This window comes from Pygocentrus nattereri, chromosome 19, assembly GCF_015220715.1.
Source record: "Pygocentrus nattereri isolate fPygNat1 chromosome 19, fPygNat1.pri, whole genome shotgun sequence".
Lineage (NCBI taxonomy): Eukaryota > Metazoa > Chordata > Actinopteri > Characiformes > Serrasalmidae > Pygocentrus > Pygocentrus nattereri.
The window spans coordinates 18031198-18054013 of NC_051229.1; the positions used below are offsets into that span (position 1 = coordinate 18031198).

At 38.9% G+C, this 22816-nt stretch overlaps 2 protein-coding genes across 5 annotated transcripts in view; both read left to right on the forward strand.

The window, feature by feature from the left end:
• Nucleotides 1-4755, forward strand: part of shda (Src homology 2 domain containing transforming protein D, a) — a 30313-nt gene extending 25558 nt beyond the window's left edge. For both annotated transcript variants that reach the window (XM_017697200.2, XM_037531220.1), the window contains one exon: nucleotides 1926-4755. In XM_017697200.2, coding sequence (XP_017552689.2) covers nucleotides 1926-2112 — 187 coding nt within the window. In that variant the 3' untranslated portion in view covers nucleotides 2113-4755. The remainder of the gene's footprint in view (nucleotides 1-1925) is intronic.
• Nucleotides 4756-7243: 2488 nt separating this feature from the next.
• theg (theg spermatid protein) lies at nucleotides 7244-22780 on the forward strand. Of its 3 annotated transcripts, none has more exons than XM_037531205.1 (7): nucleotides 7244-7404; nucleotides 11278-11394; nucleotides 11896-11957; nucleotides 13095-13161; nucleotides 14402-14528; nucleotides 18019-18178; nucleotides 22026-22780. In XM_037531205.1, exons 2-7 carry the CDS (start codon nucleotides 11333-11335, stop codon nucleotides 22265-22267), a joined length of 720 nt encoding a protein of 239 aa, XP_037387102.1. In that variant the 5' UTR covers nucleotides 7244-7404; nucleotides 11278-11332; the 3' UTR covers nucleotides 22268-22780. The 3 variants fall into 3 exon arrangements, with proteins under 3 accessions (XP_037387102.1, XP_017552549.1, XP_017552551.1); XM_017697060.2 differs by lacking the exon at nucleotides 7244-7404 and adding an exon at nucleotides 9978-10064; XM_017697062.2 differs by lacking the exon at nucleotides 7244-7404 and adding an exon at nucleotides 10179-10255.
• Nucleotides 22781-22816: the final 36 nt, after the last annotated feature.

Below are 22816 nucleotides of genomic sequence, written 5' to 3' on the forward strand. Positions count from 1 at the left end.
GTTTTCCCCTGTGAGCGTTAAGGCTCTGCATTGCTTTTACGCTTTCACTTATTTTGGTTCTCAGTCTGCACAGCATAATTGCAGTAATCGCTTACAACTACACAAAGAGCATACATGTAATGACAATTGCCTTTAATTGGATTGAATTGAACAATATTGTTATTTAACCTGAACAATTGAACAATATTTTATATAAGGCTTGAGACAGTGTTACAGATAAATCGAAAGTGTGTACTAAAGTCATTAACAAATGTGCCTGGTTCTCATTTTTTTATCTTCCTTGGCTCTTCTTCTCACCTCAGATTCTTCTTCTTTGTAAATACTTTTTATAGAGCTATATGATGAGAAATATCTATAACCTTAACAATTAACAAAAAAAAAAGTTGAGACAGCTGTTATGGGTATAAGTGTAACAGCATAGCCAGTACAGGGGGCCATAATATCTACAGGCCAATTATATTAAGGATTGGCCCATACGGAGTTCCTGGGCTGTAAGGCTGGCACATATTGTTTAAATGCTATTTATGTCTGTATTTTGTTTTGTTTTTTTAAGCTGAAAATATTGTACTCCAAGACAGGCAAAAGCTTGTAGACAGAACAGTTACTGTTGATATATAGAACTAAATAAATGATAGTAAAATGCATCTTAAATTTATGCCAACGTAAAATGTCACCTTGCTACAAATGCAGCAAACTGCACTACTTTCAATGCTTCAAGCTCAAAGATGCTTGAGAAACAATATGTGCAGGAGCACCTTAAATTACAGAACGATAAGAAAAATGCTAAATGTGGTACAAGAGGTTGGAGACACAAGTTAAACAAATAATAACAAATATGTACTGTTGTACTAAAAAAAAAGTTTGGGCACCCCCGGTCTAATAATGTTTTGGTCGATTAAAAAAAAGTGCCTTATTAAAAAATAAGGCACTATTTGAAGAAAAATATCATATGTAAAGTTGTCCCTGGGAGTGCAGGGGTGTCCATTCCTCGTCCACAAAGGCCCGGTGATGCGGCATGTTTTTATTTTAGTAGAATGAGAGCACACATCATAAGTTTTTTGAAGATCAAGGCCAGTTGATTATGAAAGTGGAATCAGGTGCGCTCCTGCTTGTTTGGAATAATAAACCTTCAGCAACACTGGCCATGTGAAGACTAAATAACACTGCTGTAGAGGCTGTGTTAATTTCACTTAGAAAATCAACCAAATAAGTAATTTGACTGGGGCTGTTCAATCACTTTTGCATATGAATGTGTAGTGATCCTTATCTAACAAGTTACCTTGGTGTGGCTGAACAGTAACTGATATGTTAGGGTGTTACGTTTTGCATATTAAAACATTCGTTCTATAACCCGTATATGAAGTGCAGTGAACAAGAGAAAGTTTGAATCTAGCCGCCTCATATTCTTTGGACCTAGACTTCCCAGGTCTGTCTGCCTGTCCTGGTCCTGGAGATCTACCACCCTTGTGACTTCAGACTCAACACACCTGCTTCTAATATTCAGATGCCCCTGAAGGCCTTAATTACCTGGTTCATGTTTTGGATTAGGCTTGGAGCTAAACTGTGCTGAGTGGTAGACCTCCAAGACTAGGATTGGGCACCTCTGATTTATGGTATATAGATCACTAAAATAATGATAGTTTTTAAATGACAGATCAGAGCTATTAGAAGGCCATAGTATGTTTCCCCACACTGTCTTAAATATATGTTTTAAACTGTAATTCTGATGGCCTCTGGTGAAGTCATGAAGAACTCCACTGACAATTTCAAGGCACGACAATGCATCAATGTGAAATGACTTAGGAAGATGTCTGGTTGATGTATCATTGTGGAGATGTAAGGTGTTCTTCCAATAGCAATGAAGTTTTGTGTACCTTACTATTATAGGCTATTTGTAGCTAATCTTTCTTTCTCTGTCTCTGCAGGAGCTGCCATGGCTTCATGCATATGAAGTTTTCTCTGTCTCGTGATGGGAAGTACATCCTTGGTGAGAACAGTCCTCCGTTCGACACAATTCCAGAAGTCATCTACTACTACACAACCCACAAGCTGCCCATCCGTGGTGCAGAACACCTCTCCCTGCTCTTCCCTGTGGTGGTCCAGACACTCTGAGAACACATACTGGCCTACACATGCGTACACACACAGGCCTGGACTCCTGCTTGCTTACACACAGGTATATATGCACACTCAGGGCCTGATTTGGATCTACTTGCAGTAACGCTTTGTACTTGATGACAAGTTTACTTTGTGTTAATAGCCGCTGCTGATCTTTCAGTATTTGGTTTGAATCTGATATGAATGGCTTTGAATGATTTGGAGTGCCGTTGCCATTTTCATTACGAATGTTGTGGCTAATGGTACTGTAGATTATTTTAAAGCTTTTTTTTGATACTACATGAAGCCACAGGTTTACAGCAGCTTTGGATGCACCGACATTTCAGCCACCAAAAATGATCAAAAAGAGCATTTTCGGATTTCAACTAAAAGAGAAAAAGAGGCTGAAAATTTTGACTGGAGAAAAAAAAACTAGGCCTAGACCTAGATTATATAGGCCTTTTAAAACAATTTAATGGTAATGAAAATGAGAATTGGTGATCAACAAAGCTGAAGTCGGACAGAATATTCCGTACAGAATATATCAACCACGCTGTTCAAAGTGGAATGGAAAGTGAGTACAAGAAACTCGCAAATACGAAGCTAACTTCAGCCTGAGTCACTTTCCTGTGCCGGTCTTCACAGGTGCATTCAAACAGTTAGAGCAGCAGCAGATCAACACTGAAAATGCTAGCTGTGTGGAGATATTTCAGTGATTAACTATTGTTCATCAAGAGCTGACTCAACTTTTCCAGTACAGGTTTGATTCCACTTGAAAATACAACATCCTGTTTGATATAGGCAGAATATAGCATATGTGGCTTATTCACTATAATCATTTTAGTAAGTTTATTCTGTGGAGAATATTTATTTATTCTCCGTTTTCAGCCGAGAATTTTCATTTCGGTGCATCGCTACCTTTGACACCACATGACTTGCACAAAATGCTATGAAATGACAGTGTGTTGCTTTCACTCACTCAGTTTATCTTTGGAACACAAGCTAGACTAATAGAAGAGGGCTTTATGCTACAAGAAGACTTACCAAATGAGTCAAATGGACCCTTTACTCTCTGCTGGGTTGTATGGGAAATCCCTTTACTAACCTGGCACATTCATATCCGTAATGCCGCTCTGCTTCTAGCTTTGTACTGTACAATTAGGATCTATGCTTTAGTCAAAAAGTGGACCTGCCAAAGTACGAAGATGATGTGTCAACAATTAGAAAAGACAAAGATATATTATAAGTATGGAAAATAGCTTAATAATGTGTGAATGCCTTTTTTGCCAGCAGTTTTTGGAGTGGTTACAGCTACAGATAATGTATACTGCTGTGGAAGGAAAGCTCCAGTGTTTTTCAGCCTTATGCTCTCTGTTCTTTAACAATACATGGAAACGTGTCAAAATCATTGTCCATGGTACAACATAGATACACCAAATAGAAGTTAGGTTTGAAAAACACTGGAGTATCTTAAGGAAATTGGGCAGCGTTAATGGAATGTGGAGAATTTCTTCCCCTGGAGCAGCTGACCTGCCCAAAAGCAGTGACTCGGACAAGAGTCTGGCGAGTAAGAGGTGAAAACAGGAAGAGAAAGCCCTCGCCTCTCCAGAGCCAAGCTCTTTCCACTTGGCCGCCCGTCTCCTCTCTGCCCCAGCAACATCGAGTCTTTCTGGCAGGAGAGAGGAAGCCGCCCTTTCTACCAGGCTGCACTTCACCGGAGGTGACTGCGGCAGTTCAGGAGGGCGAGTCACCTTTAGCAGCTGAAGAAAAAAATTTGGCTTTGCACTGCTTTGTTCAAAACTACTGAACTCTCAAGCACACTTCGAACACTTTTTTCTGTTCATGATTGTAGGGTTTGCCTGCAGTAGTTGAACGTCTTTGTATATAGAAGCAATAGAGAAGTTTTTGGGGCGGGTGCGGATGGGAATAAATAAATATACAAATGCTGTATATCCTTATTATGAGAACCACAACTATAATTCACGTCCCACTAAGTTCACCTTCTTTCTTAGGAGAGATTTAACATCACCACTGTCTATTGTGTTTCGTAGAGGTAGGAGCTTTGGATTTAGATTAGGATTAGGTTCCCCAGGAGTGGCCAAAACACTTTACTTACGGTAAATTTGGTACAGTTTGGGCTGTTTGAACACCTGAACTCTCGACTGGAGCTGTAAGGAGCAAACTATTCATCATAATTTTTCATGAAGGCATATAAGTTAAATACCTTGGTTGTGAGCAGGACTACAGTGAAGAAAAGCCGAGCCATGCAGGGTCTTATCTCAGTGTATTAGAAAGACAGTGAGGCTCAGTTCTGCCACTTTTTCCTCTATTAGCTGGGCACTCCTGAAGATATGGTTGACCTAAGAGACCCATGGTTAATAGAGCCTTGCCTTATCCGATTGGACCATTAAAACTGCTCTGAAACAGCAAATTCTACCAGCCCTCACAGCTGCAAAGTAAAGCTATCACACCCATAGCACACACTAGTAGTACTGCAAGACCTAGCTTACTCTTTTGCAGAGTGTAATGTTAGAGAACTACACTGTAGTCTTGAATTATGACCAATTTGACTGACTTTCTGTACTGTTGTTTTTAAGTGTTTCATTTCCTTGAAATAAAGTATGCTCTTTTCTTACAAATAAATAAATAAAGCATGCATTGTATCGTTCTTGTGTGCTACACAATGTGGATGAATGCCATGTGGCTGAATGTGACGCAGGGCTTAGAGAGTAAATACGCTCTCAGGGGAAGCGAAGCATGAAACAGACAGGGCAAATACAGCTCTCTCTCTCTCTCTCTCTCTCTCTCTCTCTCTCTCTCTCTCTCTCTCTCTCTCTCTCTCTCTCTCTCTCGCGCTCTCTCTCGCTCTCGCGCTCTCTCTCGCTCTCTCGCTCTCGCTCGCTCTCTCAGCGTAAAGCAGAATCAAAGACGGTTCCTTCAGGCCTCCAAACAATCCACATTGAAAAATAGGTCACGACTCCCACATGTCACAAAGCCTATATGTGCTGTGATGCTGGTATATGGGAGCTAATGGGGGTGTGCATGTCAGAGAGAGAGAAGCTTATGAGCCTTTCTTCTTGTAGTGATTTGGTTCTCTTTTGCATATTGTCTAATCTGGCAGTTGATGTCCTGTCGAGAGGGAGTCCTCTTGAATTCTAAGGCTATGCATGTACAGCAGTATGCAAATATTTTTGCTCCCATGGTCAAATGACATGCTGATGTAACCATGTATACATTCTCTTCTGCACATTTTATTGCACAAATAGATTTTAAAATACTGTAAAATGTATTTTACAGAGGAGTGTAACTTCTTCCCTGTAGAGGATTTGTTCATTTATTTTCACTCAGAAAATCAACAAAACATGTCATTTTGGGTGTTTTTTGTACACAACTGTATGCTGATTGCACTTCATTTCATGTGGTCCATGTTCTATGTTTGTCCTCTATTGCCCCACATCTTTTTCTCCAGTAACTGCAGTAACAACACTCCTCACTTCAGTGTGAATGGGCAGGTTAAACTGCTTTAGGCCCATTAGGCTAAATAAATGTGTTCATCATAGGGCTGTCAAACACTCACAATAGTCAATCACAGTTTATAACATTATTTTGTATAGTTAATTACATGTAGTTGCATTTGTCTTCTCAAAGTCAAACCTAAAGAGCGATTCCGAAACATTACTGAAACATGAAATTCATGTGAACACATGAAAATGAAGTGAATGCAGTTTCCGGTTTTCATCACTCATGTCTAATATAAAGAATGACAGCATGTTTTCAGCTCCTCCACAATTGTTGCCCTCTTATGACTTGCATTTCTTACTTCGCTGCTGTTTTTTCTGGAGTTATCCAACACAGCCTGCTGAAGTTGCTCCCATTGCTAATTTTACTGATATCAACAGTATTACCAACATCTGTGGTGTGTTTTGCTTGGAAATGATACTTCAGACTCTATACTTCAGTGAAAAACATCAACAGCATGGCAGTACCTGGAAATGACAGCTGGCTTTGTCAAGACAGCCATCGGTGGAACTTAAAAGGCTGGATTTGAACAAGAGGCTTACAGTCGTGGAGTGATGGTAACAGCACACATGCAGCTGAGCTTCAGGGAGAAACCATAAATGGTTTGAATGGTCAGACAGGGAAAAGGCATTAATGGATTTTAAAGAATTAGTGTTGTTCATTTATCATTTTAACTTGGTATCAATGCATGAACTTTAACATTAGTGGTTCGTAGTGACATCACAAACATGGTGGATTAAAATGGTGGCCTACATGTTTTTGTTTCCATATATTGTATCAAAAGTATCTCAAAAATGGTGATTTTACAGCAGAAGGCAAAATGTTTTAACTTGTAAATTAAGGTAACAATTTTATTCCAGGTTACTTTGAAGCATTTCTATTGATCCATTTGCCATTATGTTCTACTGTAGCTTGTGGTCAAATGACAGAAAAATAAAAATCTGAGCGATAATATGAACTGTATTGACTGGGGAGTGAATGGTACATTGTTGACTTATTTCTGAAAAGCAAAGAGAATCATTTTTCAATGATCTGGGCTTTTCAGTGGTCTGGCCTGCTATGTCAAGGCAGCTATAGCTGCAGAGCTACATTTTTAAAGGTGTCATTTTTCGGTTGTTCTGCTGTATTATGTCCATGTTGTGGCTAAAGCAGTCTGCACAGTTACCAGTGGTGTGTGGATCCCTTGAAAAATGTGTCTGCTTTCTCTCTTCTGTGCTAAAGAGGCTACCCAAAGTCAACATCTGGCAGCGCTGCTCTGAGTGCTCATATAAATTGTTGATGCTCTTCACATCCTTGTATTGTACGATCATGAATGTGTGCAGGACTTTGTCAGCTGTAGTGCATACTTTCACTGTCGAGACAGAAGATGAAGACTGAGACAAAATAGATTCTGTTACCAGCATAACATCATACAGTTTCAGCTCTGTGATGCTGGCTGCTTTTTGTAGATGGATGCTAGAGCAATGTTGGGGGAGGGGAGGTGGGTATATAGTTCAGTGTACTCTGTGTGTGTGTGTGTGTGTGTGTGTGTGTGTGTGTGTGTGTGTGGGTGTGCACGCCTGTGCGCACTTTGGCAGCGTGCCGTGTAAGAGCAGGTGTGAGGTGTAGAGAGCACTGAAGCAGAAAGAGCTGGAACATTTCATCAGTGACGGGTCACAGAAAACTCCAAAATAACCACGGGAGCGGTCGCAGTTGCCACGGTAACAGCAGCATCTCAGCAGGAATCCACCCCAGCCATATCCATCAATCTTCTTATCCCACGGAGTCCTGCATGTTTTAGAGAAGCAGGTAAACTGCCTTTTATGTACAGTCCTTTATACAAAAATGACGGGTGAAAATCAGCAATACTGCAGTCACAGGCCAATAAGATACTGTATTGAACTTAATGACTGAACTTTTTCACAAGGCAGCTGATGTGTGAGAATTTCTCCGTTTCTGCAGGTGTGCATCCAAAATTCCTCTGGTAACTTCTGAGTTCTGAGTCCCATTAGTGAACCCCAGCTCAGCAACATCCCTGTAAGATAAACAGCTCCAGACATTTACTCTTAATGCTGTGTAGTGGTAATTCTTCTTCAGGAAGAATTGTTTAAACAAATGTTTGTATGTACATCAATAAAACAATCAAAACAATAAAAATACTTAAAAAAACTTTACCAAATGTTTCAGCCCCAACTGTTTTGGAGGTGGCAATTATATCTCATTTTCAGCATAACTCAAAAATGCTAGCTGGTACATGAGAGACGTCTTACAGGAATCTGTTTTACATTTGAGGAGAAGTTTAGCTGAGCTAAATAGCCCCTGATTGTTTTCTCCTGTCCCTCGTTATCCCTGTTTTATAAGCCCTGTGTTTGCCCCTTGTCTTGGCTGGTCTTTGTATGAATCTCTGTTTGTTGCAGTTGCAGTTGCAGTTGCAGTTGCAGTACTGTTCTGCATCTTGGATTCTGGTGTCTGTCATGTCTGTCCCCCAATCAATCTGGATCTCTGAACCTGGACTGTTACGACTATGACCCTGGATTTGCCCTTAATAAATCTTGTTTATCTCAGCATGTGCGTCCAGCTCCTCGCTCCCCGTTACTGTGACACAATATTCTATGAATACTATTAATATTAATATACTATTACTACTAAACTAGTACTTTTTTACTTAATAATTCAACTCAAGATAAATCCAAATCTTTTCACTTAAACAGAAATCAAAATGATTAAAAACAAAACTACAAATTTAGGGGTTAGGGTTTAGGACAGTCACCTCTCAATAGAAAGTACCACAGTCATAACTGTATCTTGAATATATGACAAAGCTACATCTTAACAGCATGCTTTTTCACACACATGCAGAATAAAAATCATTTGAAATGAATGACGGTCTAAAGGGGAGTGTTTTGACTAACTAGCTGTGAAAGAATTTGTGAGCATGGAGGTCCATTCAAACACCTCTCCTGTGTCTTCAGAGGTCCAACCAGCTGTTTATGTTCAACAGTATCTGGCCTCCTCATAAGAGAATGCAATGTGCACCCGTTGCTGACACAGGTGTTCAGTTTTGCACACAGAACTTACACAGTCTCCACAGAAAAGCAATGCCAATAGAAAGTGATGGTCTTCAGTAGCCTTATGTTGCCATACTCAATGCCAAGCATCAGCTAGATGGACCCAAGGACTGGAATTTGGAGCAGTGAAACCATGTTCTTTGGACCGATGGGACTCTCTAATACATTTAGGATGAGTTGGAGTGGCTTTATTCAGAACTTATCATTCAACATCAGTATCTGCCCCCTAATGCTCTTGTACCTGCAATGAAACACTTACAGCAATGTTACAATATCTAATGTAAAGCCTTCCTAGAGCACTAGATGATGTTACTGCAGCAAAGGAGGACAAACTCTCTGTTAATACCCTTGGTTTCATAAGAACAGTGGTGTCTGTAAACTTATGGACACGTAGAGTTTCAGACAATTCACATGGTCACACCAACCCCAGGGTCCAGTGGCGACAGTGACTCATTGCCCAGGGCAGCTGGCATGGTTATGCCCTGCCATCTCAGTTCTTTCACCAATGTGCTGCTGCTGCCTTTGACTAACCTTCCCCTGAGCTTGTTTCACTGTCTAACATTTGCCCTTTGGCCTGTAATATCATTATGGAGGCTCAGCCCAGGGCTCTATCTGCCTCTGTGTCCGGGTGCTGCGGGTATGTGTGCACAGACAGAGCAGCATGGCTGATGGGCAGAGGGAGGACAAGCTGGCCTGTTTTCACGTTTGATCTCTCCGTTGTCAGGCCCAGTAAATGAATGAAATGGCATGCGCTGATGTTTCAGTAGGCCTGTCTGTGCTTGGGTTCAACATGCAGAAAAAGTAAAAAATAATTTTTTCATCATAATCTCATTTACTAATATTGCAACTACTACTAATCATAGAGCAGAAGAAGAAGACTATTTGTATGTCACCTTTTATGTGTATGAAATATATTAATACATATTACTCCACTGTCATTATATGAAATAATGAGAGAGGTGTAATAAAAGAGGCAAAAAGTAACTTAGAAGCTGAAGTGAATGCACACGTTTTGAGTTATTTTTGGACATGATAAAATCACAGAGACAAAGTAGATTATGAAATTCAGGTCTTTGGGGCATGAAAACAGAAAGCTGTTTCACCATTTTCTCTTTCATTAATATGCAGTTAACTACACGGATCACTGTTCAGTAATAAAGGCTCTGAGCGGAGTTCTTGGGTGCATCTCAAATGGCTTCACGCTCCCTACATAGTGCACTACATAGAGCCTGAAATAATGAACACTGTTTAGGGTGTAGGGAACCGGTTGAGATCTTTTTTGGAACGTTTTGGAACACGTCACTTGTTGCCAGAGTAACGAGGCAGCGTGCCCCCTCTCGTTTTAGCGGTAGACTTGCTACAACTGCTAGAGTCTGAGTTAAAAGGAAGACGGAACGGGAGGTAAAGGTGTCATTTAAAGTATATTAGAGACATAATTACATTGTTTTCTTTAAAACGACAAACACGAGAAGACTTCATTCTGAGTGACTTGGTTTACTTGGCCTAGGTTAACTAGCCTACCTGATAGCCTAGCTCTTTAGCTAGCGTTCCCTGTTTGCCTGAGGTGAGCTGCTGACACACACTAAAGAAACGTAAGCTATATCATGTCGTAGTGTACTAACTATTAAAGTAACCTAGTTCATATTCTACACTGTACCAGTTTACTCTCCAACGTTAGTTTAGAAGCATTTACATTTATTTTATGTGCTCTTGTGCTTCGTGTTGTATCTGCGTGGTCTCAGTGCGCATGTGCAGACCATCGCTGTAAAATTAAGTTGTTCAGCTGGCTCTTTATCTGTCGGTCTTAGACATAAAATTGCTTATGTCCTTCACTCTTAAAAAAGATGGTTCTTCAAGGGTTCTTTGGTAAAGACAATGCTTATGTTTAGAACTACTCCAATCAGGCATAACATTATGACCACCTCCTTGTTTCTACGCTCATTGTCCATTTTTCAGCTCTACTTACTATATAAGTGCACTTTGTAGTTCTACAATTACAGACTGTAGTCCATCTGTTTCTCTGAATACTTTGTTAGCCGCCTTTTACCCTGTTCTTCAGTGGTCAGTGGTGTATTAGTGTGTGTTGCACTGGTCTGAGTAGATCAGACACAGCAGAGCTGCAGAACCACGACATTTATTTAGAACCAGTTTCAAATAGAACCATATACAACATATCCTCCACTAATCTGAAGAACCATTTCAACACGCACACAACTACTTAAGCATGCAGATGGTTCTTTGAGTGTTCATGTTTCTATACAGAACTTATCTTTACTAAAGAACCCTTGAAGAACCATCTTTTTTGAAGAGTGTTCTGTTAGTGTCCCTTTATGCAGCCAATTAAGTCTAAATGAATCAACACTGTACTTGTAAAGGATATTAAGTGAACGCCACCTCTAGTTGGTTATTAAGCCGGCCACCTTTAATAAAGCAATTTGATTTGTTGTGTGCCTCCTTCCTGACAAGGCAATTATTTTAGAGCATAGTGTCCTAAAGCTTAGTGGGATTGCTCTGATTAAACCATGGGGGCTCCAGAGCACTTGTTTCAGAGTTCATTTGCTCCAGTTAGTCTGAGCTGAAAAACTTAATGTACGTAACGACGTGTTTCTCTCAGGTGTCTGGGCAAGTGGTGAGCTACATTTGTCCCATCTGCAGGCCTCTGCTCTTCAATGGCGACCCGCATTGACCAACTTGCTCGGCCTAAACCCAACCTGCTCAAATTCCCTGACAGGTGGGCTTCCAGCAAACACTGTAACATAGAGGTCTATGAAGATGAACACTGCAAGCTTTCTCTGCAGATATCCTGACTGCTTAGTGGACAATGAGCCTGTTATTTAAGGGGAATTCAATTCAATTTCTTTGTAATTAAAGGGTTGAGATGTTAAGGTTATTCAGAGTGGTCCGAATCAATGAAGTGTTTAATGCCTCTAAGAGCAACCTCACAGAAAGTGGACACATGAAATGGTTATGAAAAATAATAACCCTGCTGGGTACCACAGTATTAAGAATAAAAATATTATATGTCACCTGTTTTTCTGTTTGTAAAGTGTTTTACTTATAGGCTCTTTATATATTACAGCACCAGAGCACCTAGTTCTGTTTAGTTCTAAAAGAGCAGCAGCCTGAGCAGTTCTTCTCTCGAGCAGTGTGACTTGTCTGAACAGTCTGTATGTGTTTATAATGAATCTGCCCTCAGGACTGATTATTATGTGGCTTTCTTATGTGTTGGCAGACGATCCGTATACTGGTTGGATGAGCTTCCTCCATCATTGAACAGCTCCTCCACTGCATTTGGTAGTATAAAGCATGACCTTTGTTGCTTACACTTAGGCCAAATCCCATTTCTTCTTTTTACCCCTACATCTTGTTTTCGAGTGTCAATCTAACCCCTTGGAACGGATTTACAATGGGTAATGGTTGAAATCTTGCGCACAACCCTCAAAAAACTTGCTTCATTAACAGCTACTAGCAGTGCTCTGTGGGCGACTCGGCCCAACTTCAGTGATAGGAAAGAAGGGAGAAGTTCAGCAACCTTGTTATCATCGCCCACCGCTAATGCTTCAGTGATACGAAGCTGAAGTCAGTTATTCACCACATTCTCGTTCAGATTTTCTCGTTCCACCTTAAATGGTGAAGCAGTTACATTCTGGCGCTTCAAGTGTCAACACTGCTGGTCTGTTTAAGGTGGAACAAGACTGTTAGCCAGCTAGCTACTGAGACATTAGCATACTTTAGCGATTTTTAGGCTTGTTATGAAGAAAACAACCATAATACAGTGAAACAACATTAAACTAATTTAATACAATGATTATTGTAATTTAAGGAAGGAAATACATTTGTGGGTTTCATTCTTTTTTTCTCATAACACTCCATTTGGAGTGAACCTCTGAAAAACCTCCGCTTAGAGGGCCATGTAGCCCTAACACTTCGCCCTACCCCTCCATCTCAACAACAGTTGGGACACCCTCACCCTAGATGTGAACGCGCAAAACAGAGGGCTAATGGCTAAGTGGTAGGGGCAAGGGGTGAAATGGGATTTGCTCAGCTTCCAGTTTTCCAAGAGCATCTCAGTGTGAAGATGGTCTTTTCTGGTAGAGAGAGTGTTCTGTGTGATGCTCGCTCTATCATTTAAGAATCATTGTGCTAAAATGGTTTCAGGAAACCCAGTCTTGAAGCGTTGCTTTGCTGACCTCTGTAGATCTTACTGTTTGTTGCGATGAATATTTTGGAACTGACTAGTATTTTAAGTGTAGCTTCATGTGCCACATATCAGATAAGCTGAAATGAAAGATTTAAGACATAACAAATGTCTGATTTTAATGAATAATCCTCATTAACTGTTTTGTCTTAAATTGGTTCAATTTTCATCTGCATCTATAAAAAGAAATGTTTGAATGGTATTTTATATGCATTATCTGTGTTTCTCCACAGATCTGACTCCACGCTGGTCAAAGCTAGCAGAGAGTAAAAAGCTTATCCCTAACTTTGAGGACAATAGGTGACTGTCCTATAACACCTGCAAGATGTACAGTATTTTCATTTTATTCACCTTCCCTATGCACATTATTTAAAACCATTTATAAGGTTTGCCATTTATTTGCTTTCCCTTGTAAAAACATCATATATAATTAGAACAGATAATAAATACAGCAAAAATACCAAGAATTCCTTCTGAACTAGTTTGAAGAACAAAAATTAGTTTCAGATTTCCCCTCAGTGCATCAGCCAGAGTATGAATTTGGTAAATTTTATCTAAAAACGCACATGATTTGACCTAATAAAACACTGATTCGTTGAACTAAGTACTGGATGACAACTACAAATAATACTAGACTTCCTTTAGGAGGTTAGACCTACAACTCATTAACCTACATAAAAAGCAATACTTGCTGTTTTAATGTATATTTATAGTAATATTATTTAAAGAAACACTTACTGACCACATAAATAGCTTTAAATAGCTTTCATCTCTCACAAGTTGTCCCAAGTGCCTGAGAAAATTGTGTGACTTGTGCACAGTGCTGTATATTTATCTATCTATCTCTGTTTATACATATCAAATTGATGTTTTCAATACTTAATAATATAATATAATCTTTATCAGTTCAGCCTAATAATACTGCATATATTAGCAATTTTTTACAGATTTTATTTCATTCAAATAAATACTTTGAATGAAATGAGGTACAGCTAAAATGTCAGTCCTGTTCACAGCTTTTAAATTATTATTAGGAAACTAGGGAGCTGTAGATTTCTTTATCTTCTCTGGAGCTGTAGAAGATACTAAATTCACTGAGAGAGCGGTCTACCACTAAGTATTCAGTTAATAAAATTAATTTTCAGAATTCAAGACATTTTAAAGGTGGAGGTCAAATATCAAGGCAGATTATGAGACAATTGATGTAAATAGAAAAAAAGCTGTATTTTATTTAGCATTTAATAACTTTTTAACAGAGTTCTTGAAACACTGAATAGTTTATTATTACAAAATGAGCACACACAGACACACATTTTCTAATCCGCTTATCCTTCTGAGTACGAAATGAATAGACTGTGATATTTGAATCCACATTGTATCAGTTATAGACAATAGCTTGCAGATCTTGAATGGCTGATCATGTACTACAGCAGCAATAATCAACATCGTACTGACGATGAAGTTAAAGCAGTAAAGATGCTGATCTCTCTCTCTCTCTCTCTCTCTCTCTCTCTCTCTCTCTCTCTCTTTCTTTCTGTAGGCAATCTCCTGGATGGAAGTTGAGTGCAGCAGTACTGAAGGCTCGCCCCTCTGACAGAGTGTGTGCACTCGCTTTACCCCGCATGCCTGCTGCTGGCTGGCAGCCTGATCGCCCCCTGCTGCCCACAGTGAGTACTGTTGTCTCACCTTTCTCTGTAGACCTCTGAGGATGCATTATTTAGACCTATTATAGACCTGTTATTACTGTCATTTGGATTATGAGTAGCTGGAGTAAGAATATTGCTTCATTCAGGAAAAGCCCACATACCATACTTGCACTTGAGAATATAAAAAAAAATGGACTAGTTACGCACTGGCCATCTTATTGAAAAAAACACATAATTTGAGTTTTGAGCCAAAATAAATTATTTTCGTTGAGTCAGTTATTATGTTTGAGTCAATGTGGAGGGACTGTCCTGAACACATGCCAAAGTCACCTTGAAAACTTTTCTTTATAGGAAAATTCTCCCGATGTCCACATAATTAAATCATAATTAAGTCAAGATAGATAGATAGATAGATAGATAGATAGATAGATAGATAGATAGATAGATAGATAGATAGATACTTTATTGATCCTGAAGGAAATTTAGCCAATGTAAACAAAGTCATTCAGAGTTGCTTTGAGTTGCAGAGTTGCTTTGTGTGAAATGTGTCATTCTAGAGAGTGAAGATTGTTCATAGTGGTGGTGATAGGAACCAGACGTCTCAGTTTAATGCCTCTTAAAGCTACAGCACAGAAAATTATTACTTGTAATGGTTATGAATAATTAACCTGAAAGCTGAGACCTTATAATATATATATATATATATATATATATATATATATATATATATATATATATATATAAAGATTTTGATCTGAAACATTTTTTCACGTCCATTCATAGTGGAAACATATATGTCGGATGTTTTGAGGCAGGATAGTATCCAATTTTTATTACTACTTTATCATAATCAACATAATCAAAACTCAGAAAAAGTGAATGGGTTCACTGGTGGTTTTGCACAGTAAATAAATTAGCTATATTTGTGTTGTAGATATTGTGACACCTGGTTCCTATCACCACCACTGTAAAGAATCAGAGTTGGAAAGTTTCTCTAAAATGAAGTATTTTACAACAAGCCACTCTGAATGACTTTATTTGCACGTCAAATATTGAATTATGAAGACATTTTGAAAATTCTCCTTTTAAAGGAAGTCTTAAAAAGACACTTTTCCAGAAGGTTTTCTGAGTGACAAACAAGGTGAATGTTTCTGTTTAAGACATGGTATTTATGGTTAAGGTCTGATATTTAGATAAGTGTTTTGCTTGAAATTTAGATACAGTACATTACTTTCATTTTAAAAGTTTCTGTGAGCTAGTAACTAGAGTCAGTCGTTGCACAGCCAACAGCAGTCAGACAATTTGGGGCATTACTTTAAAAAACTCCAAAAGTCACCACAGTGCTTCAAAAACAGGATTCCAGTTCTATATCTGTTGAATAACCATATACAAACTAGCAGTTGTGGCAAAACGTGTGTTTCTTTTAATATCAACATTTCCTTAGATAATGGGCTTAATGTACCTCACAGTCTAATTCTGCTAATTCATAATCCAGGGAGATGAGGTTAATTATTGACATTATCAATGCAAATCTGTATTGTTTTGTTGATTTACGCTTGAATAATCCCACTAGACATTTTGGCACCAATAAACCCACTACTAGTGTCTATGGCATTTGGCAGCAAATTTTGAATGAGATATAAGACATGCAGTCCCTTTTTACCTTTGTTCATGTTCAAGAACACATCATGAGTCAGATGAAAAGGATATAAATGGAAGCTTTCACTAAAATTCAATTTCTGTGTATTGCTCTGTGCTGGACTGCTCAGTGCTGACACCTAGCACTCATCATAGCACTCCAAAGCTGTGGTTAGAGCTGGTTTGTAACCATCATTTCTAAACAAATCTGATTTGAAAGAACTTAATATGAGGGGTTTTCTTGGGTTATACAGACTGTGCCAAAGTCAGACACCACCCTTCTTTTATTTCATTTTCAGGTAAAGCAGCCACTGAGGACAGGTTCTTGACTTTTTGATGTATTTCATAGAAAACTACACAGAAGCTGCAAGAACTAAATATAATACAGAATTCCATCTTTTGCCTTTATTATTGCTTCCATTCTTCCCAGGACACTTGCTCGTTTGTCAAAGAAATCTGCACACCTCCAAAGTTCAGACTTAGAAGTTGGCTGCATTTTCTGCTTCTCACAATCAAAGTAATTAGCAACTAATTTAGACTCGTCAGTTCATAAAGCTTTACTCCTCATCTCAGATGCATAGTTTCAGCATTCTAGTGCAAATGTTTCTTTCTCTTATTAGTGGCTGCTTGTCAGCTACACATCTTTTCAGACTCATAGTGTTGAGTTGTCTTCTCACAGTGGAAGGATGGACAGAAACACCCGTTGATTTTTACAGATCTGATGTAAGAGTGGAGCTTGATTTGAGTGCTGTTGATGGTGACAGTTCTGTTGGTGTACCAGCTCTTAAACAGTTATTAAGAATGACATTTTCTAGGCATCTTTTAATATTTTTTTGTGGTGGGCATTCTTTTTTTCTTCCACTTATTCTGAGTTGACTTTCCTCTTTCTGCAAATGGATTATCTTATATCTAATTTTCTCAGAAAAAAAAACTTTAACTTGATAAATAACTTTTACTTGATGACTGTTTTGACTGTAAATGTAACAAATGCACATTATTTTTTTTTCACTTTCACTGTGTGTAGACCAGTGTACCTGTTAACAGTATTGTGTTATGACTTTCCAGGACTGAAACTTAACATCCTTGGTTTGTACCTTACATCATACAATTAGATAACTATTCCAAAAATGACAAAATTGTTCGTGCCCTCACACTTGTTCTCTATGAGTTTAGTCTTGTGAAGAACTGTTTAACCCTTAAACTGCAGGCTTACTGTTCAGTTATGTTACTAAACAGGACTGTCACTAAAAACCTCATGTTCCATGCTTTATTAAATTAGAGTATTGTAGTTTGTAGACATTATTGAAGTTTCAGATAGAATTTACTTTCCATATTTGGAAATTATGCCATAAAACAGACTCTTTTTAATGAGTTGCTTTTTGTTATGTCACAGAAACCAACTCATTTACACACACACACACACACACACACACACACACACACACACACACACACACACACACACACACACACACATATATATATATATGTGCCTATTCTGCATAAAGCATGTTAGCTTTATGTGTAAAATGTAGAAGTAAATACAAGAAAATACAGGACAGGATACAGTAAATTATTTGATAACTACTATGAAACTAGCATGTGATGTATGTAGTTAGTGAGTGAGGTTAAATTCATAAGGTTTAAGGGACTAAGCTCGTCTTTTAATCATCTTTGGTGCTTTGTTCTCATCACTTGTGTTGTTTAATACTGTGATCACCTATATGTAGTACTAAGTTACACAACAGCAGCAACTATAAATTGGTGCTCATAACACATCCACATTTCACACCACACACCCTCTCTCTCTCTCTTTCTCTCTCTCTCTCTCTCTTTCTCTCTCTCTCTCTCTCTCTCTCTCTCTCTCTCTCAGGTAAGTGTGGCAGTGAGAACAGCCAAGGCGAATGCCTGGATCTGCCAGTTGGCTCGCCCGAGGAAGATGTGTGCAGCAATGACTCAGTTCTGCAGCTCTGAAATCTCTCCTTCAGTTCCATCTTTAGCCAAACCGTCCCCTCGCACGCACCTCCTGGCCAGTGAGTTAGTTTCCTCACCCTCTATTAATGACAGTTTGATATGTGAGGAATGATCTGTGCTCTGTCATTTATTGTATTAAAGTTACTGAGACCTGTTTGGCCAGTGTTCATTTTACCTTTGATCTTGTTGTTCCTGCCTTTGTTCTTCAACTCTGCAGTAGTTAATAATTGTGTTTTTATGAATGTTCTCAATAATAAAAAATAATGAGGGCCTGTCAGAGTTAGCATGTTAATTGCAGGAGATGCTGGCATGGGGAGGGGCAGTGGCAGCCCAGAGCACTGGATATAAAATAATATATATAAATATATCGCTGCTGTTGGAACAAAACCTTAAAAAACACATCTCCGTTTTTGTTGTTTTTCAGTTTTTGACATATTTTGACATATATACCCATAGTCCTATATATTGGAGGGGGGGGGGGGGGTTTGGGGGGGGGGGGGGACGTCCATTGACATTGAAGTAGAGTATGTTTTTACCTTCTCTTGTAAAGTTACAATTTTAGAGGTACAAGGATTTGATCTGACAACAGAGTGTAATATTTAATATTAATATAATATATGTAATATAGAGTGTGTATTTAAAATATAGAATATATTTTGATGGAAATGTGTATGATTTACAAAATTGTCTTCATAGGTGAGTAACCAAGTCAAGATTTATAAAATTGTTTTTATTGTGGTTAAAAGATATTTTTTATTGTAGGAGTTGTATGACTGTTTGACATGAAGAAAACTGCAGGTTTGCTGCCTGTTTTATCTCCGCACAGACTTCCTTATTAAGAGGTGTGAATGTATGTGGGTTTTCACATCTGCCTTTTTACCCCTCATCGCTCGCTAGCTGCTCATCACAGAGTCACAACATTTCACATAAAGAGAGCCAACTGTCCTAGTTGGTGTCCTAGGAGAAATATTTTATTTCATTATATTGATCAAAATGTTCCAGCTGATTTAACTCAGGGAAACTAGGAGACCTGCTGAAAGAGGTTAAAATGCACTAAATACGTCTATGTGCATAGAAATGATATCTAAGCAGAAAAACAATGGTAGTATCAAAAGAATAATTTAATAATTGAGTTTTTTTATCTTAATTGGCTCAAGGGATATTTTAATAAAGGCCAATGCTGCTCACCAGCTTCATGAAAAGAGGAACAAGATAAAATCCAAATGCTCTGGAGTGAGAAATTTGTTCCTTTTCAAAGAACTGAAAAAGAATTTGAAGATGGTTCCTTTTCAAAGAATTCCAACAACCCTGAGGAGAAGTTTCCCCTCGCCCCTCATCTTGTGAAACAGGATGATAGTAAAATGTGTTGTAAAGTTAGTGAACTTTAATCATTTGTCAAATTACCTGATATTACTTGATATACCTGATATTAATAATGTACACATTTTAATCATAGAACTGTAACCTGTAGCTACTCAAAAATGTGGGTAAATATTTAGGATGGTTTAATCTCTGCTACATACCTTTACCATCAGCTCTGGCTCTTTCTTAGTTAAAATTTAGTAGAGTTGAGAGTCTGAAGCAATTCCCGTCATGTATTACTATCTGTAGCTAGTGTGATGGTTTTGACAAGCATTGACAAGATTCAGCCTCAGAACGTAAGAAAAATGGGTATTATGGTCAATGTTTAATATAAAGGTCATGTGTTACAGTGATTTTCACACCAATAATTACAATAAAGTTCTTCCGCCAAGCAGTGTAATTTTAAAAACTTAATATGCGTTAAAACGCAATTTAACTGACATGTGGTCAGATGTTTGTACTGAGTATATTACACCAGTTTCCGATGTGGCTCAGTCAGAAATGGTCAGTTTTACAAATGTTCAGCTATCAAAATGAAATGGTTTTTAACAGCCATAAATTTACAGACTCCTGTGTTAATGCCATTTGAGTTTTGCCTGTTTTACTACACCAGCATCATTGACATTTTTATCCCATATCATGCAAAAATGCCTTCCCAACTGGAGCCCTGACCCTTGGTCTTGCAGGGGCTCCAGAATTTTGTGCTGTGCCACTGGCTGGAGAACTATGGAAATAAATCAACAGCAAACTAACAAAAGCGGTGTTCACTGTATTGGCTGTGTTCACTCTATAGAAATCACATGATTTTCATGTTCAGGTTGATGTGAACTCTCCATACAAAATTAAGAAAATAATGTTACTGAATTATTGACATTAATAAATACATTACAATTAAGCTTATTTTGTCCCCTGATATAGTTACAGTATCTCACAAAAGTGAGTACACACCTCACATTTCTGCAAATATTTTATTATATCTTTTCATGGAACAACACTATAGAAATAAAACATGGATATAACTTAAAGTAGTCAGTGTACAGCTTGTATAGCAGTATAGATTCACTGTCCTCTGAAAATAACACACAGCCATTAATGTCTAAATAGCTGGCAACACAAGTGAGTACACCACACAGTTGTGTGGTTTTTCCTCCCTGGTGTCATGTGACTGGTTAGAGTTACAAGGTTCCAGGTGTGAATGGGGAGCAGGGCTGTTAAATTTGGTGTTTTGGGTACAGTTTGCTCATACTGGCCAGTGGATATTCAAAATGGCACCTCATGGCAAATAACTCTCTGAAGATGTGAGAAATAGAATTGTCGCCCTCCACAAAGAGTGCTAACATCCTGAAACTGAGCTATATCACGGTGGCCAAGGTCATACAGCAGCTTTCCAGGACATGTTCCACTCGGAACAGGCCTCGCCAGTGTTAACCAAAGAAGTTGAGTCCATGTGTTCAGCATCATATCCAGAGGTTGGCTTCAAAAAACATATGTGTGCTGCCAGCATTGCTGCAGAGGTTGAAGAAGTGGGAGGTCAGCCTGTCAGTGCTCAGACCATATGCCTCACAATGCATCAACCCAATCTGCATGGCCATCATCCCAGAAAGAAGGCTCTTCTGAAGCTGATGCACAAGAAAGCCTGGAAACAGTTTGCTGAAGACAAGCAGTATGTCCTGTGGTCTGACAAGACCAAGATAAACGTGTTTGGCTCAGATGTGCCGCTGTCCTGGTGAGAAGAACCAAGACAACATTTTCTTGCCTACAGTAAAGCATGGTGGTGGTAGCACCATGGTCTGGAGATGTATGAGTGCTGCCGGCACTGGGAAGCTGCGGAAACATGTACTGTTACTGCGCTGCATGGCAGTTTTCCAACTCGATAACGACCCAAACACACCTCCAAGATGCCAACTGCCTTGCTGAAGTTGCAGGTGACCTAAACCCAAATGAGCACCTGTGGGGCATACTCAAGTGGAAGATAGAGGAGTGTAAGGTGTCTAACATCCCCCAGCTCTGTGATGTCATCATGGAGGAGTGGAAGAAGATTCCAGTAGCAACCTGTGCAGCGCTGGTGAATTCCATGCCCAAGAGGATGAAGGCAGTGCTAGATAATAATGGTAGTCACACACAATATTAACACTTTGAGCACAATTTGGACATGTTCACTGTGAGGTGTACTCACTTGTGTTGCCAGCTACTTAGACATTAATGGCTGTGTGTTGAGTTATTTTGAGAGGACAGTAAATCTATATTGCTATACAAGCTGTACACTGACTACTTTAAGTTATATCCAACTTTGATTTCTATAGTGTTGTGCCATGAAAAGATAATAAAATATTTGCAGAAATGTGAGGAGTGTACTCACTAATGCACATTTTTTTTCTAATGGAGAAAAAAAATGTACAGTATTGAAATTGCAACATGCAAACTTGCAAAGATTATTCACAGGTGCTTTGTCCAGCATACGTATTTCACCTGCTCAGTGTTTCTCTTTCTGTGTCTTTCTCTCACCCTGTGTCTTCTCTTCCCATCCCTCCATCCTTTTCTTAGCCCCTAAACAGGACCATCCACAGTACTGTCCAGACAGGCCTGTATCATGGCCTGTGGCCAAGCCCGCTCTGGAAGCTGTAGCCAGTGAGAGGTTGCAAGTGTTGGCCACGCCCCGGCTCCGGAAGCCTCTTTTTGAGGGTTTTGACCCCTACAGAGTCAGTTCGGCTGCCCGTGCTGCTACTGCATCTCCCAGGTTGCAGGAGCTGGCCCTGCCCCCAGCACGCAGGTGCAGGAGGAGATGAAGCAGGGTTGACGTAGGGCCTGATATTTCATATTTAAAAATGCAAGCCTCCCTTTACCTCCCTTTTAGCCTTTAATTAGGCCCAAATGGACAATATGCATTAATTGTTTGTCATCTTCCTTTTCCTTATCCATTCTTTTACACAGATTTATTGTGCACTGTGTGATTCTTCAGGTATAGTCACAGTAAGCCAGTCTTTAAAAAGAAGGACACTCATCCACTGTGTAATTCTAGTGTGTTAATGATACTATGAGTATGATAATATGATACTATTTGTACTATGAGTTGTGCTTTGGACACCTTCATGAAGCAGATGAATCTGATGATTGAAATGTGTGGTAGAGTATTCAAAGAGATCTCAGTCAAAACTTGGTGAAGCACAGGTATTTGTAATCATATCTTTATCAGAATATGCATTTTAGATCTAAACATCAAGCCAGACCTTTTTGAGCCTCTACATGACGTTAATACATAACACCATATGATATGACCCAAAAAAATATGCAAAATCGAACCCGATGCCTCTGACTTTTAAATTATTTAATATTTT

What these genes read in the sequence shown, in the direction of transcription:
- theg (XM_037531205.1), top strand. Translation starts at nt 11,333, where the DNA reads ATGGCGACCCGCATTGACCAACTTGCTCGGCCTAAACCCAACCTGCTC. An exon ending in ATCGCCCCCTGCTGCCCACA is followed by an intron (nt 14,529 to 18,018) that starts GTGAGTACTGTT and finishes TCTCTCTCTCAG; the next exon opens with GTAAGTGTGGCAGTGAGAAC. An exon ending in TCGCACGCACCTCCTGGCCA is followed by an intron (nt 18,179 to 22,025) that starts GTGAGTTAGTTT and finishes TCCTTTTCTTAG; the next exon opens with CCCCTAAACAGGACCATCCA.